The sequence below is a fragment of the Phyllostomus hastatus genome, unplaced genomic scaffold (assembly GCF_019186645.2).
Source record: "Phyllostomus hastatus isolate PE091 unplaced genomic scaffold, TTU_PhHast_1.1 phas_scaffold_501, whole genome shotgun sequence".
In the NCBI taxonomy this organism is placed as follows: domain Eukaryota; kingdom Metazoa; phylum Chordata; class Mammalia; order Chiroptera; family Phyllostomidae; genus Phyllostomus; species Phyllostomus hastatus.
The window spans coordinates 12,359,873-12,374,922 of NW_025334033.1; the positions used below are offsets into that span (position 1 = coordinate 12,359,873).

The 15,050-nt window shown below is 43.5% G+C and overlaps 1 protein-coding gene across 1 annotated transcript in view; it reads left to right on the forward strand.

The window, feature by feature from the left end:
* Window positions 1-3,969: 3,969 nt before the first annotated feature.
* Window positions 3,970-15,050, forward strand: part of SORD (sorbitol dehydrogenase) — a 31,848-nt gene continuing 20,767 nt past the window's right edge. Inside the window, exons 1-2 of the mRNA XM_045823221.1 lie at window positions 3,970-4,163; window positions 13,474-13,507. Coding sequence (XP_045679177.1) covers window positions 4,101-4,163; window positions 13,474-13,507 — 97 coding nt within the window. The 5' untranslated portion in view covers window positions 3,970-4,100. The remainder of the gene's footprint in view (window positions 4,164-13,473; window positions 13,508-15,050) is intronic.

A 15,050-nucleotide genomic window follows, 5' to 3' on the forward strand; every position in this document is an offset into this window, starting at 1 on the left:
AAGGGCGGGCTCCCCATGTGATCAGGCCTGAGAAAGAATACATAAACTCCTGTGAAACCAGCTTCACTAAGAATTGTGGGACGGATTGAATGTTCTCAATTAAATGATAAAGGCCTGGGCAGGAAATTAGTTTGTTCCCTTAAGTTTTATGGCCTTTTAGCTTACAGACCCTGGGTCAGAATAGGCCCTCAGAGTTCTTTGTATGTTATCTATTGTTTGATCCTTACTGCCTGACAATGATTAATGAACTTTACCTGTATTCCTGAGCAATTTAAAAGCCAATAAAAACTTGTCAAGGGACGGATTGAGGTGTTTTCCTCTTGAGAGAGTTGTCAGGCCACTCCGAGGCCTCCTCCCCTTGAGAGGGTAGCTGTGCTGTCCCCTTTCCTCCACAGGACTTGGTAGTCCATGTGAATTTATCTCATGTCTCATCTATAATGCCGAGGACACTGTGGGCCAGTGTCTGCATCAACCATCCTTACCTGATATGTAGCATAAACTTTAACTGGTCCCATTGCTTCTATTCTCTGTGCTAGCAGCCTAGCTACTACTACCACTATGGGCCTCTCTTCCCTGGGTAGTTCTAGACTAAAATTTCTGCTTTCTGAGTCCCTTTTCCTAACCCTTCTTAACCCTTTCTTGAGATTTGTTAATGGTAGGTATAGTATTAGTTCCTTAGGGAAGTACACTAATCTCATTCATTGCATAAGGATTTTACTAGTTTAACTCTCATTGAAAATCTTATTTCTAAGGTTTGCAAGAAATCTGGTTTATTTTTTGTTTGTTTTATTTCTATTGTTGTTGTTATTGTAAATACCCAGGTTTGGGTAATTGAATAGTTGATGACCAAATGGAGAAACCTGGAAATCGAGATTTTACAATTGTTCTGACCTTTGGAACACTAAAGTCTTTGGCACTCTAATTTTTTTCGCTAGTATGCTGTGTAATCCAGAGTTGAAGTAGCCCAGCATCTGTGACAAAATGTTCTCTAGGCTAACGTCTCTCTTCTTTTAGATATATGACCCCAGAAGATATGCATCTTATAAATTAATTTCTAAATTCCCATTAAGTTTTCACAGTAGAAATTTATCAACAACTTGTTGAAGTTTTATGCAGTGCGAGCGTGCCTCAAAGTGCTGTGCTGTTTGAAAAAGTCAGGCAGGGACCCAGAGAAGCTGTGCTAAGCAGGCCACCAACAAAGGCAATGCCAGTATTTTATCCCTTATTCAGTAAAATGCTTAGAAAAGTCTGTTCCTCACCACTGTGAATGCTGGTCTCTGTTAGGAAATTATGTAGAAACATCACAACCAGTTGTTTAAATACTATAATAACTTACTTTTTTACCTTAAAAATGTCAGTTTCTTGGGAATCCTGTCAGCTCACCCTTTTAGCTTTTCTATAAAGGACCCTAGTCATAGGATATATTTCTAAATTTGTCTCCTGCCTTTTCAAATCTTTGTCCCTTCAAAACAGTTTCAAAATATTATTACTCAGGAGAAAATAAATACTACTTCAAGTGTGGCTGTTGTGTCATTATTTTAATGACTTTTGCTTTGGTTCTGGTACTCTGTTGTCTTAATTTAAAAGTCAAAAAGTGTCTACTTCATGCCTTGGCTGGTGTGGCTCAAGTAGGATTGAGTGCTGGCCTTCGGACTGAAAGGTCACAGATTTGATTCCCAATCAGGACACCTGCCTGGGTTATGGGCCAGGTCCCCAGTTGGGAGCATGTGAGAGGCAACCATCAGTCTTTTTCTCCCTTTCTTTCCCACCCACCTCCCTCTAAAAATAAATAAAAAAAAAAAGTCTACTTCGATTGGCCCTCAGCTGTTAAGCAATTCTGCTATTGAACAGAAAAAGTTTACCCACCTGGTGTTAGCAGAGCCAAACACTTAATTAAACACTGAAAACTGCACTGGAGAAAGATGGGCTATTTTATTATAATGGCATCACCCAGGAGAATGGGTAACTAACACTCAAAAGACCAAACTTCCTGATGGCACGTAGGTTATAGATTATATAGGGCAAAATCACAAGACAATATGGATTATGGATTCGTGCTGGGACCTGATTGATGAAGGTGAGATAAGGGTGATAACTCATTTATTTAGGTCTTGATTACAGCTCTGAGGTCTATTCCGGTGTCCCTTGGTCTGGCCTCATGGGAAAGTAGCCAGGGGGTAGTTCTACCTTAGGGCTCAGGAGCTAAAACATAACTTAGGCCAGGATGTTATCTTTAGTCTGCCAGAGGTCCCAGACTTGTCATCATTAGTCAGGTCCTGACTACTGTATTCTGATGCCTTGGGGTTGCTTATTATCCTGGGGGAAAGATCAGGTCTCTGAGGGATATTCCTGGAGTTTTCTCCATCTTCAGCTTCACCTGCTGAAAAGATATGCTTGAGAAACTGTATGGAAACCCCACAAGGCAAGGAGGGAAAAGTGAGTTTTTGTTTTTTTGTTTTTTTTATTTTTTATTTTTAGAGAGGGAAGGGAGGGAGAGAGAAAGAGAGAAACATCAATGTGCGGTTGCTGGGGGTCATGGCCTGCAACCCAGGCATGTACCCTGACTGGGAATTGAACCTGCGACACTTTGGTTCACAGCCCGCGCTCAATCCACTGCGTTACTCCAGCCAGGGAAAAGGTGAGTTTTTTTGTGTTTTATTGAGAATTTTTATGAGTTTATTTGAGTGAACTGACAATATGTGCTAGAAGCAAGATCTCAAATGCTCCTGAATGGTGAATTTCAAATTCAGGTACATGAGTAAAGGCAGGCAGCCCCCACTTAGTCATCTCTCCCAGCAAGACCTGCTTAGGGGCTGAGTTCAGGAGCTGCTGGAAGAGACAGCCAAGCACAGCCTAGCTTTGTGGGAGGTCTCTCAAAGCAAAGCATAGAACTGACTCTGTAAGCGCCCTGTAAATGTCCATTCCATTAACTTATCACACCTTATAACACTACCCCTCCACCACTTTTGTCATTATTGAGGTTCTACAACTTGATCACTTGATCCACATTCATCATCAAATATTTTTTGACCTCTTACACTGTACAGAACATTTTACCAGGTTCTATTTAAGAAATGAAACCTTGCCTTCAGTGGGCTTCCAGTGCATTGGGGAAGGGATTGAAAATACAGGCTGCGTCCCATATGTGGGGCATGCAGTAAGTGCCACATGGAGTCATCTTCAAGGGCTAGGGAATTCTCCTGGAGGAGGTAAAAGGATCTGGCAGAGTGAAAAAGAGGCTACATGGAATGAAGTTGTGAGCACTGTTCTCAAACGAGGTAGGGTCCTTTGTGGACTTAGGCTTGTCCAGTAGATAGCTCTCTCCCGTTAGAGTAAAACGTCACTGTTTCTGAGGGGAGAGAGGCTCGAAGGAAGAATTTAGACAGAAATCCTGCTTCTATCATAAGAAGCAGAGTTGGTTAAGAGAAGAAGGCTCAGAGCCCTGGCTAGGTAGCTCAGCTGGCTGGAGCGTCGTCCTGATACAGGTTGTGGTTCCATCTCAAGCCAGGGCACATATGAAAAAGCAACCAAGGAATGTGTACATAAGCGGAACAACAAATCGATTCTTCTCTCTCTCTCTCCCTCTCTCTCTCTCTCTCAAATCAATCAATACATTTTTAAAAAGAGACCCAAAGATTCCACTTCACAGCTTCTTTACATTAATGAATTAGTTCATTCACTCCTACTTGTGCCAGGCAGGCACTTTGCTGGATGCTGGGGACATAGGGCCAACGTGGACTTTGCATCCTTTTGGCGCCTGTTCCTCAAAGTGTAGGCGGCGGCAGCTTTCAAGGCAGCAATGTTTGACTGGATGTGAGGCGGCTCGAGGCTGCGGACGGGCTTTTTCTCTCCTAACCGCCTCTTCAGCCCCGAAGGCTCTCTCTCTTCCAACTGTGTGAGCCGAACAGCCCCACCCCTCCCCGCAAGCCACGCCCAGGCTGTCAGGGAAGAGGAAGCCCCGCCCCTGGCCGCGGGCTAGCGCTGCTGGGCCCAAGCCCGGCCTTCAGCCCTTTACCCCGGACCCTCGGCTCGGCTGGTCAGCCACCAGAACCTCCACGCGTCCTGCAGACTGCAGCTTCAACCCGGGAGGCAGGAGCGACATGGCGGCGACCAAGCCCGAGAACCTCTCCCTCGTGGTACACGGGCCCGGAGACCTGCGCCTGGTAAAACGGGAAGGGGAGTGGGGAACCTAGCCCTGCTCTGCCCCACTGGCTTCAGAGCCCAGCCTCGGGCCAGCTCGCCAATTCCAGCCCTGCACTCTGCACCGGCCCTGCACCTTGCGGGTCCTGGACACTCAGATCCCAGGCGGTTACCATGTTGGGGGGAGGGGGGCGGTTGGCCGTTGGCGGTTGGCGGTAGACATTTGGTGCTAAGGTGCTAAGGATTCTTGTCGCATGCCTCGGAATCTAGCCCAAGGCTGGCACGTGGCTGGAGCCCTGGTAGGGAGCAAAATGATTGATACCTGCCTCCTCCCTCCTTTGCCACCTAGTCCACCTCTGTCATTGCACTTTTCAGAAGACTTACCAGGTGGGCTGCTTCACTTAGGACGAGTCCTAAACTTCTCCCCTGGGCAGACGGTGCAGGGCAGAAAGGAGGGCCAGAGGGACATTGAAAAGCTGTAGAGCTCATATTTAATCTCTCTTTCTTGGGGCTGATATAACCTCCTTTGCAGGATTATTATGATCAGGAGAGTACTCAGCACTTTGTAGGTACTCACTTCATTCCTCCTTTCCTACCAGCACAGGCCTCCATCACCAGGACTCCTGGTGTTTGCTGTGCCTTTGCCAGACTTCTGGATCTTGAGAGTCTCTGTCTCCTTTTCTTCTTACCTCCCTTGGTCTGCATCTGGTTCACTTTCTAGTCTTTTTCCTCTCTGATCCTGCTCTCCTGCCCCTTTAAGGGCATTATGTATTTGTCTTCTCTGCCCAGACCTGTCTCTGTTCTCTGGCTCTTGAGGCCAAAGTTTTAGGAGCTGCGGAGTTAGTTTTGGGATAGTGCCAGGGATCCCTTGACAAAGTCTATCTCAGATAGGCCTGGGATGGTGGTGGCTATGTGGGACGAGTGTCCGCTATCTCTGCCACTCCCTAGCACCTCCTTTCCCTGTAAAGAGAACATATACATCACCAGGATCTAGATTGGAGATGCCCAGGAGATTACCCAGGTTAGCAGTTTTTGACTATTTGAGAATCTGTGGTCTCTCTCCCTACAGAATGCAACAATTTCAGACTTCCTATAAGCCCCTCCATAGATTCTCTAGAGGTCTATAGACCCTAGACTAAGAACTCCTGCCTTGAGCCAACTCTTATTTCCTCAGTTGAAGTTCCATCCCCAAAGCGACATAGAGCCCAGACAAGAACTCAGAGGTTCAGAGTCCCATTCCAGTGCTTTCTTCATTCATCTGAGAGCCTCCATTCAAGGTCCTGAATTAAAATGACACTATTAGTGTCCACTGCTACCAATGCCAGATGGTATTATGAGGAAGGAAAGTGGTACAGCTCTACACAATTTACAGAGTAATTTCAAACTCAGTACTTTATTCTACAAACATACACTAGATGAAAGTCTGCCTTCCAAGTGCCGTGCATGGGCTGGGTGCCCAGAGAAGAGGAGAAGGAGGACATAGCCTCTAACCCCAAGCTGCTCTAGGGAGACAGAGTTGAAGTAAACAAGAAAACAGTGTGAGGACTTTGGAGGTCACAGAGTAAAGGCCTCCAGGGAAGGGCCCTTGGCCCAGAGAGAAGGCCCTAGAGATGACTACTGCTTGAACTAACTCTCGAAGGTGTCAATGTTAAGAAATGTCCAAATGATGTATGCCAGGGAACAAGATCTAAAGTATTCCTGAGAATAACAGTTTTGCAGTTTTTAAATTCATTTTAAATTAGGAGGGTAACAAAGGAAGACTACGTGAAGATGGGAGGAAGGAAGGTAGGAAAAATAATAAAAAAATAAAAGGCAGTATTTCAAAGGTGTGTTAACCTAGATGCATAGAAACAATGGACAGGGCTTGCTTAAGGCAAAGGTAAGCCTTTTACTAAATAAGTTATAAACATGGGATGTGACTGTTCACCATGACCTGTCCAGTTAAGAATTTAGGATCACATCACCCTGTGAGGTTACTTTTCAAAGGAGTCCTTTTTCATTTACAATTTCCCCTTTTGGTCATAAACCAGTCTGAAGGATGCATTGATCTGATAACGTGGTCTGATAATGTGGTCTCTCAGAGCTGAGAAGGCTTGTTCCTAGCAAATCTCAGTACCCACGTCATCTTATTGACCATTGGGAATGGGGCAATACCATAACCATGGGATGAGTTGGGGTGGAATTTTCCCAAAAAGGGACGGGCAGGTCTATGGAGGGCAGTCAGGTCTTATGGCCTTCATTGGGAAACAGCACTCTGGATTATTGTTGTCCTCTGAACCGTTAGGATCCAAGTTTTGCCTTCTGTCTCATTTTTCTGTATCTGGCGTCTCGTATAATATTTACAAAAGCCATGAGAAGACTATTAAGTTGTTTTACACATGTTCAGTAATCATAGGCAACTGAAGTATAGAGAAATCCAAATAACAAATGTAACTACTTGTATGACTAATATCATTCACAAATAGTTAAAGACAAGTAATTCCGAGTTCAGTACCAATCCGTAGTTATGCAGGCTTTGTTGATGTCTTGGGATGGCTGCCTACCTCTGATGTCAGCAGTTTCTCATTCTAGGGGCACCTATGATGTCTGTTGTAGGCAGAGTCAAGTGTCAGAGACAGAGGTAGATGTCCATTTGTGGTTAGGCCCTTGATCAGATCCCTTCCAGTGAAGTCAGAGTTTCTTTTACTTAATATCTTTTCTAAAAAACAATATCTAAAGTCTTTGTTTCCTGGGAGCTTGCTGTGAAAGGAAGCATTTCCAGACTTTGCGTTTTCTTGAAGTGACTTTATCAAACATTAACAATAGTGTAAGGTGTCTTTCAGTAATGTCAACTCATAAGTTCCCTCATCAAAGTCCAACTCAGATGCATTCGATGTAGGCAGGAGTCAAAGACTGAAAAGGGGAAGCCAGGGAGCAGGAAAGAACCAAGCGGGGCTCCTAGGTTTCCCGTAGCCCTGACTATTAGTTTTTTTAAAATCACTTATCCTCTGGAAATACTTCGTAGACTTCAAAGTCAATTATTAACATGGACTTCTTTTTGTAAAACCCAGATGAAATGAAGACATGTCTGTTTTATTCAAACCAACAAAGTTAAGCTGGCTTTTACTTATTAAAGATTAATCTTAGATCATGTGAACTTGAAAAGCATGAGTTAGTTTCTATATTTATGAGAATTTTAGAATACCCAATCCTTATGAAAGCTTCACAAACTTTGTGGATGTTACAGTAATGTCAAAATGCTATAAACATTTCAAAATGCTCCTGTCAGTTCATGTACATATTGCGTTACATGTCAGTAATAGTTTGACCATGCTGAGTACACTTTATCTCCCTTATTCCTGATAGCCAGCTCTACCAGATTTTAGTTACAAGTATCTGGGTAAAGAGAATAGGAACAATGTGGTTTCTATGTCCAAGTTGCTGAATACCACAAGAATTATCTATAGGATTTATAGATAAGGCATTGATGCACACCTGAATGTTTTATCGTCAGCTGTGTATGGAGAGAACAAGTTAAAGGGAAAATACTAATTTTAGGATGATGGGTTGATGTTTAGTTATAAAGAGCAGAGAAAATAATGTGCCAGGATCAAGTTTAAACATTAATGAGTTCCATGAAGACATGAGTTTTTGTTCTTCCAGGAACTGTATTCTGCCCTAGGTCAAAAGAACTACTTTGAACCTGTAACGATATTTTAAAAACTAAGATAATTCTGTATCTGTAACATAACACATTTAAAATATCCCCTTTTTTGCATATACACTTTACCGTTAAGATTTCTGGTTGAGAAGAAAGAGACCGTAGAAAGAGGGGTCCTTGAATACTCACAGTCCAAGTGGTCCTGGGCATCAGGTCCCTCCCTGGTCTCTCTGGTTAGTTCTGCCAACAGCTGACAGAGCCAGCAGCTTCTATATGATCAAATTCATAGGTTTTAAGAAGGAACATTTACTCTGATTGGGGAAATGCAGGCTAATTAACCTTTAATACCTGATCTAGACTTAACAGTCAGAGGCAGCTGAGACTGCAAATAGAATTTAAAACTCCTTCAGAAAAAGGGAAAACTGGGTAGTAGCAAATAGCCCAAAGAAATGCCTTCCTTCCCTTTACATTAACTGTTTTGGCTTTGAAACAAACCCCAAAACAGATAAAGAACAAGAAATTAAATCCAGAAAATATGGCTATGGAAGGGCAATGCCTTAGTCTGCAAAAGCTAAAATTTTCCTCTTTTTAGAGGAAAAGAAGGGAGAGAAGTAAACTATATCACAAATAGGATTTTAACATTGTACATAGTAAGTTTTAGTACTACTAAGAGACATGGTAAAAGTTGACCCTATTCTGAGGGGAAAACCAGAATTAATGGGTGTGGGGGAAGGTTCTCTTTTAAAATTGCATGTAAGAAATTAAGGAGGAGAAAGCCCTGGCTGGCCAGCTCAGTTGGTTAGAGCATTGTCCCGATATACGAAGGTTGCAGGTTCGGTCCCTGGTGAGGGCACATAGAAGAAACAACCAATGAATGCATAAATAAGTAGAACAACAAAGTGATCTATCTCTGTATATATAATTTAAAAATTTTTAAAAAGAGAATTGAGGAGGAGAAATGTGTACTCATATAACTGGAGAGAATATGGTCAAATTTTGTGAAGTGATATTCAGGTCAACAGTTTTTTTTTTTTTTTTAATGCAAATGTTCAATTACATGGGCCCGAACACAGCACTTGTTCAGTGTTAATAGACTAGAGCAGTGATTTTCAGCTGGTGTGCCATAAGAATTTTTTAAAAGATTTTATTTAGTTATTTTTAGACAAAGGGAAAGAGAGGGAGAGAAACATCAATGTGTGGTTGCCTCTCACATGCCCCACCCCCACTGGGGACCTGGCCCACAATATAGGCATGTGCCCTGACTGGGAATCAAACCAGCAACCCTCGGCTTCACAGACCTGTGTTCAATCCACTGAGCCACACCAGCTAGGGCACCATAAGTATTTGTAAAATATGCAGTACCTGACTATTTATTTAGTCAGGGGCACTGACCTCTTTTCCCTTACATTGTCAAATATAAAAATGACAATAACCAACACAATAATTGCTGTCCAGTGTGATTGAATCAAAATTATGCCTGTTTTTTGTCAGGTCAACAAAAAGCATATTTTTTGGTTGTGCTGAAGAATTTTAGTAATTAGTTTATGTGTGCCGTGAGATGAAAAGGGTTGAAAATCGCTGGACTAGAGCATCTAAAAAGCTCAGACTTTGTATTTTTGCTTAAAGAATCATCTAGTCATGTCAATAAGTCAATAATAATAATTGTTTTACTGTCTTCTGAGTTCTGTTATACTAAGCTTTTTTAACAATTATGATTCATTGTGGTTCTATTTTTCATTTTAAATAAATGTTTACTTTTGTACCTAAAAAGAATCATCTAGTAAATTCATGTATGGTTGTGTTCATATGTTTTGAATTAGGGGGGAAATTTTTTTTAAGTTTATTTATCATAACTGAGAATTAAACAATCCTTTACTCATTCTGAATGAGTTCAGTTCTAAGTTCTGGGGGAGCTCAAAGGAGAGGAAGGAGTCACCTTCCCAGCCTGGTGAGGATAGGGAAGGCATCTTGCAGGCTTTGCTTCAGTCTGTGTTCATGATTCAAGTTCATGAGTCTAACCCCACACCCACCTTTTGGACAGCCCCACCTGGATGTCCCCAGACACCACAATCCCAGCACATCCAACCCTAAATCTCCCCTAATTCTCACAGTATTTAGGAAGTCATTCCACATGCCTCTTTCTCCTCACTTCCCACCGCATGTAGGATCTTGAAGGAGAGGGATCAGCCAGTAGTGAAATGGTTCCCCTGGATATAAACAAGTGAGTGCAGAGTGGGTTTGAGAATTCAGGAGGCTTGGAGCCCAGGCAGCCTGTGCTGGAGATGGCTGAGAGGACTTTGGGGGAGTGTCTGACCCTTCCACTTTGACCCTGTTTGCCAGGACCTATGCCAAGAACAAAGCCTCGTGACACAACGACCAGCCAGGAAAACTTTGGACTTCCCTCCCACCCTCAAAACACCTTTAAGGCACTCAAGGGAGGGAAAATTGAGGAGGAAGGGAGCAAAAATAGGGTCTCCTATTCTGTTCTCCTTAAGTGTGCAGGGCAGCCAGCCAACTGGCTGACAGGAGACCTGGCAGGTGGGAGAAGGTGGGCTGTAAAGACGTAAGGGGGGGATGACCACCTTCTCTCAGCCCAGCCTGCTGTCCATCACTGTAAGGTAGGGGGTGTGCCTTTACACTCATCTACAAATGTTACAATGAAGCCTCTAACATTGCTGGAATCCTACTTTACTTCTATATTCCATCCTTTAAAGGAGCAGTTAAGTTCTCTTAATATTGACATGAAAAAAGAGAAGTACAACTTTTCTCCAAAACAATAAAAAGTTCACCCTTTGAAAAGGAAAAGAACAAGGCTGTCCAAAGCTGGTTAAACCATACTGTGAGCTAATTATAAGAAAAGAACTTTGATTTTCTTTTGTAATAAGAGCTAACTTACTCTGAGCCAGGTACTCTCTGTGAGTATCTTCATTACACAGAGGAGGAAATTGAAGGCACTAGAGGCTATGTAGTTACCCCGAGGTCACACAGCTGGTGGAGAGGAGCCTGGAGTTGTGCATGGACAGATGCTCCCAGGATCTGAGTTCTTCATCACTGCACCACTCAGGTTGGCTGGCAGAGGGAAAACACATCTGCCCCTGATTTCTCCTCAGGTCGAGGCCAGTGCTACAGCTCGTGCCAGATGTACTTGAGGGTGTGAACTCAGATGTGCAGGTAGAAGTAGAGGAAAGGGGGCCATTAAAATATATTTAGAAATATTTTTAGTCTAATTTGAGAAAATATATTTAGGAAAGGCAAGATAACATTTAGGATGCTAGAAGTACATGAGATGATTCCATGTCCCCACAGTTCTTCCTGATTTACATGATTTATCCAGAGTTAGGGAGGGGAGACCTCAAGGAGATAGAAGGGGATGTGTGTATGTAAACTATTTATGACAACATGAAAAAACGCTAGAAAACTGACATAACTACAATAAAGAACAGTTACGCAACTCTATCTCCTTGTTACTATCACGCACAGATGAGGAATCCCATTTAGAATTCCTTATGCCTGTTTGGGCGGTGGGGATAAAAGGGCATGTTCCAGAACTCAGAGGAGCTAAGAAACTCAGATAAATGAGAAATAGGATAAAGGAAAGATATCACCAGTGAAATGTGAGACAGAAAAGGTGGTTAAGTAAACAGGATTGTAGCCAACGTCACCAACAAAAAGCAAGTTTTTTTTAGTAACCATGCTGTGGTAACTTTCTAAAACATTGTGAGCTCCACAGCTGTGCTTAGGCATATATTAACAAACTTAAGGGCTGATCTCAACATGGTCTTGTGCTCAAGTGGCATGTCTCCTGCAGAGAAGGGAGTCAGGGGCCCAACTGAGCTGTGAGGGTGATTGGTGTTAGCAAGAAAGGACAGAAAAGAAAATGGGGGGGAGGCATTTATTCTCTCTAAGTGTTTTCGGCTACTAAGGAAAAACCACACTATGGGCACAGCACCCTCCAGTGTCAAGAAAAGCCACTGCAGCCTTAGTTCTGTGGTAAGGTCAAAACTGCTCCCGCCGGTTAACTCCAACAAATATTTAGTTATTCGTAGTGCCACTCAGTGCCTACGTAATGTGCCCATCAGTTGCCGTAAATTGGAATCTTAGTCCCTTTCCACCCTCAAGAAGGGTGTTCAGGCCTGGCCTGGCTGAAGGCAAACAGCGAATAGTATGCTGTGGAATTCTCTCGGCGACTGGGAAATTACCTTCTAGTGCCTTTAGGGGGCAGGGTGGGCTGCTATTCTGCCCATTTTAACCTACAGCTTAAAATTTTAAATCTCATGCACAGAATAAGAGAAATACAACCACACAGCAGTCCCTGATGTTGTATAATGTCAGATGTGGGACCAGCAACTTCTTTTTTTCCCTAGAAACTTCTTTGAAAAAGATTTCGCTGATAGTCAGCTATCCTGAGTTACCCATTTCTAAATGGATTCCCTACCAGCTTCTCTCCCTGCCTCCCTGCCGTCTTCTTGCCAGATGCCTCCCTCCCATCTTCCTTCCAGGTGTAGCCAGTTTAAGTTATTAAGAGATAAAAAATTGCCTTGAGTCCCTCTGCCCATATCAGGCTGCTTTGGATGTAGCTCATTATCTTGTTAGCTAAATAGCTGCACTGTTGTTTATTGCTACCCATAAAAGCATCTTGGGGAGGCTTTCAGAAGGAGGCAAACTTTGAGCAGTGTCTCTTCCCAGAGTGCTCTGTGTGTGGGGCCCAGCTCTGACCTTCTCATCACCCAACTGACAGCTCCTTGTATCACCATCCCTGAAGGAGAAAAGGCACATTCCACCTTGGGGGTACAGTGGGATGCACTGAGGTAGGCTTGAGAATCAGACACAAGTGGTTTTAGCCCTGATTTATCCACTCTCTGGCAGTATGATCTTGACCAAGTTATTGCACTCCCAGCCGCAGGCATCTCATCTGCAAACTGTGGACTATGGAAGACCATGTGCCATGACGTGTATAAAGCCCAGAACACTGTCTGGCACATAGTAGGTGCTATGAACATTTCATATCCCTTCCTTTTCTAGGCTGCCTTCAAAGAATTAATAAAATAAACACTTGGATTTGACCACTCAGTCTTTCCTCATCACCAGGAATTTCCTAGCCAGTTGGCACTGAGGGAAAATAATAATATTTTTGTAATATTATAAATATGTACAACTCAGATTGCTCTTTGAACCTGTGAGAGTTTAAAATACAGGTCCCACGTATGCTGGGTGGAGGGGGCTCTAAAATTCCATGTAGGATGTTTTGAAAGAGAGGACCGAGTGTTGGTCTGTGCCCTGATGGACAGCCTCACACTTCCAACCTCTGCAGCTGCTAGAAATGCCCTGACCTTTTCCGGTCTGAGGCTGCCAAATCAAATGAATCTGTATCTAACAATGTGTTTTCAGGAGAGAAGGATCTCCCAGTGAAGGCAGATCTAGGGAAGCAGCCCAAACATCCTTTCTGGGTGAGATGCACAGAGCAAATTTTTTCTGAGCGCGGGGCAAAGTACACAGTTGAGGGACTCGAGGCTGGGGACAGCATTGTTCAGTGTGGCCCCTCAGGCATCCACCCAGCAACAGCTTAGCCTGAACCTGTGTTAATTGTAAGACACATTTTAATGAAACTCCACTTTAATTTTTAAGAATTGAAAATGTTCATAAGGTAAATTTATTATGCATGCTCAATGATTTTTCTATTTTGTTTCCTTTAGGAGAACTATCCTATCCCTGAACCAGGCCCAAATGGTAGGTCCTTGGGATACTCAACTTCTATTTTTTTTGTTTCCCCTGGAGACACATGTGCATCACTCCTGCACCCCTCTTCTGCTGCAATTCATACCTTTGCCTCCATGAAAAACTATGCTTTTGTTAGGCTTTCCACTTAGTCCACAGACTCCACTTGGCTGCTCCATGCACTACAAGAAGTAGTGGTAGGACAAAAAATAGTTACCATATCTGACTGCTGCCTTGTCCTAAAGAATTTATGGCACAAAAATGTCCTCAATTTACCAAAAGTAGAATTGTTCTTCTTTTGATCTTAGGTTACTCTATCTACTATAAGCCATTGTTTGGGTGCCTGAGTCCAAATTTTGAAAAGGAGTGAGTCTAAAGAATGTAATATTTTAGTTAGAAATGGGAACGTCTTGCCAGGAAGACCAAGACCTTCCATGCAGTGGGGATGGCAGGAGGTAGGAGTCCTGCCTCATTGCCTGAATCACCCGGGTACAGAAAGTGGGTGTGCGCACTGGGGCAGGGTTCCCGTCCGTCGCCTTTGCTCCACTCCCGGCCTCCCACTGTGTGAGCCAGCAGCTGAGCTGACACGCACATTTCCTGGGTGGTGTCTGTACCTGGAATGGTCATGCCACCCTATTGGTTAAGGCAGATCCCTGCTGGCAGTTTTCTAATGCCTCCCATCCCTGGAGTCCCACGTCAGGATCTGCAGGACCCTGAAGTGAGGCTGGGAGCAAGGGGCAGAGGGTCTACAGATAGCTCGTCTCACACCCAGCCAGTCCGGTCCTCTTCCTGTCCCCAATAAGTTGGAATGTGCTGCCCCCACCTTACCCCAATTGGTGGCTTGTGGTGAACATCAGACTGAAGGGAGCTTTCCTGGAGCCTCCAAAGCTTTGCTACTCAAAGGTCAGTTGAGTTACTGATTTATAGTGATAAGAATACAAACAAGAGCTGTTTCTATCAGTATTTAGCAACTAATGTATATTTAGGGCTTCAGTGTTTTCACCAAGATACCATTTTTAGAGCAGTGAAAGACAGCTCACTGTGTCCTGGAAAGTTGGTGTTGATTCTGGAGGTGGCCAGTCAAGGGCTATCTTGGACTCAAAAGATCCTGGTACTGCTTTTCTGTGTGTCATCTGGGCTAGGCTATGGCACCCAGTTGTTTGGTCAGTTGCTAGGTGTTGCTTGTGTCTTGCTGTCCTTGAATTGGAAGGGGAAACAATGGTACATTTCAGCTAGAGTTTTAGCAAGTCAAATTTAACCTCTTATTACAAACTGGTAACTTCAAGAGAGGAAACTCCGGGATAATTTTCTTAACTCAAATGACTTTTCCCTATCTTGGATTTCAGAATTCACTATGTCATTTCTTACTATGTTAACCAAAACCGAAGATGGAGAAAATTCTACAGAGCCACACCTGGTGGATCGCCCATGGTTTGTGTCAAGGACAGTGTAAGACACCTGAATGCATAGCATGGTTTTAGGTGTCTTTGTTTTTCTCAGGAAGATACTTGTAACATGGCCATCTCAGTCAGACTGGGCCAGTAATCCTTTAGGA